The sequence below is a fragment of the Benincasa hispida genome, unplaced genomic scaffold, assembly GCF_009727055.1.
Source record: "Benincasa hispida cultivar B227 unplaced genomic scaffold, ASM972705v1 Contig1004, whole genome shotgun sequence".
Classification (NCBI taxonomy): Eukaryota; Viridiplantae; Streptophyta; class Magnoliopsida; order Cucurbitales; family Cucurbitaceae; genus Benincasa; species Benincasa hispida.
The window spans coordinates 1-1,358 of NW_024063557.1; the positions used below are offsets into that span (position 1 = coordinate 1).

General features: G+C 39.0%; 1 protein-coding gene across 1 annotated transcript; it reads right to left on the bottom strand.

The window, feature by feature from the left end:
- Positions 1 to 703: 703 nt before the first annotated feature.
- LOC120068794 lies at positions 704 to 1,090 on the bottom strand. Its single transcript, XM_039020431.1, has one exon. It carries the CDS (start codon positions 1,088 to 1,090, stop codon positions 704 to 706), a length of 387 nt encoding a protein of 128 aa, XP_038876359.1.
- Between the last annotated feature and the right edge of the window lie 268 nt (positions 1,091 to 1,358).

Genomic DNA, 1,358 nt, shown 5'->3' on the forward strand with positions numbered 1-1,358 from the left:
ATAATTTGGATTCAAACCCAAATTCTTTGTATAAACAAACTTATTCCTTATTTTTCTAAAAAACAAAATGGAATAACACCAATAACTTCAAATTTCAAACAAACACTTACCAAAATTTATGCACCGATTCCCTGTTACAACTTTAAAAATTCATAAGTCGAAATCTAGAGCTCTTTTCAAGAAACTTCCTTCTACAAACTTGTTTAAAATTGAGTTAGCTTTCCTACCTAATTTCAGCCAAGAATTCCTTCTAGTTTTGCCTGAACTTCCAATCTTCACCTCGGGCCCTGATTAACCCAAGATTCTGCCTCCTCTGTTCTTTCTTCACTTCTTATTCTTCTCCTTGTTCAAACTTCCTCTGGCAAGACAACCTTGCAAACTAGCTTCTCTCAGTTTTCGAATGGCACTGATTTTACTAAAATTTACTCATGTCAATTGCCAAAACCATGCTTTTGAAGTTCTTCTTCCAAAAACTTCCCACCACCTCCAGAGTTCAAGGATTAACTGCCACGTCACTCCTCATTTAGTATGTTTTTCCTTCCCTTCCATCATAACTCCTGCAGATAAACATGAATTGCTACATAATAAATATATAATATGACATTACTTTGGCTAAACATGCTTATCTAGGAAACCTAGTGTTCGGGGTTTACAATCATTCCCTCCTTAAAAGAAATTCCGTCCTCAAAATTTGCTTGATATGTCATTTGAAAAATTGAGGATATCTCTTCCTCATTTGCTCTTCAGGTTCCCAGGTAGCTTCCTCGATTCTATGATTACGCCATAGCACCTTCACCAAAGGAATCGTCTTATTTCTGAGTACCTGGTCTTTCCTGTCCAAAATCTCGATGGCCTCTTCCTCGTAAGATAAATCTTCTTTGAGCTGTACCGGTTGTGTTGCTAGTATATGCATAGGATCAGGCATGTATTTCCTTAGCATTGACACATGAAATACATCGTGAATACGAGTTAGCTCCATCGGCAACTGTAACCTATAAGCTGCTGGACCAACCCGTTCCACAATTTCATATGGTCCGATGTATCGTGGATTAACTTCCCTTTTCTCCCAAACCGGAGAATTCCTTGCCATGGGGATAGTCGGAGAAATACCCGTTCTCCGACTTTAAATTCTAGTTCTCTTCTTCGCTTATCAGCGTAGCTCTTCTGTCTATCGCGAGCCGCCTTAGATTATCCCTGATAAGTTTCACATTCTCTGTTGTTTGTTGAACTAATTTTGGACCCAATAATTGTCGTTCTCTGACTTCGTTCCAGCATACTGGGGTTCTGCAAGGTCGGCCGTAAAATGCTTCATAGGGAGCCATTCCGATACTAGAATGGTAGCTATTGTTGTAGGGAAA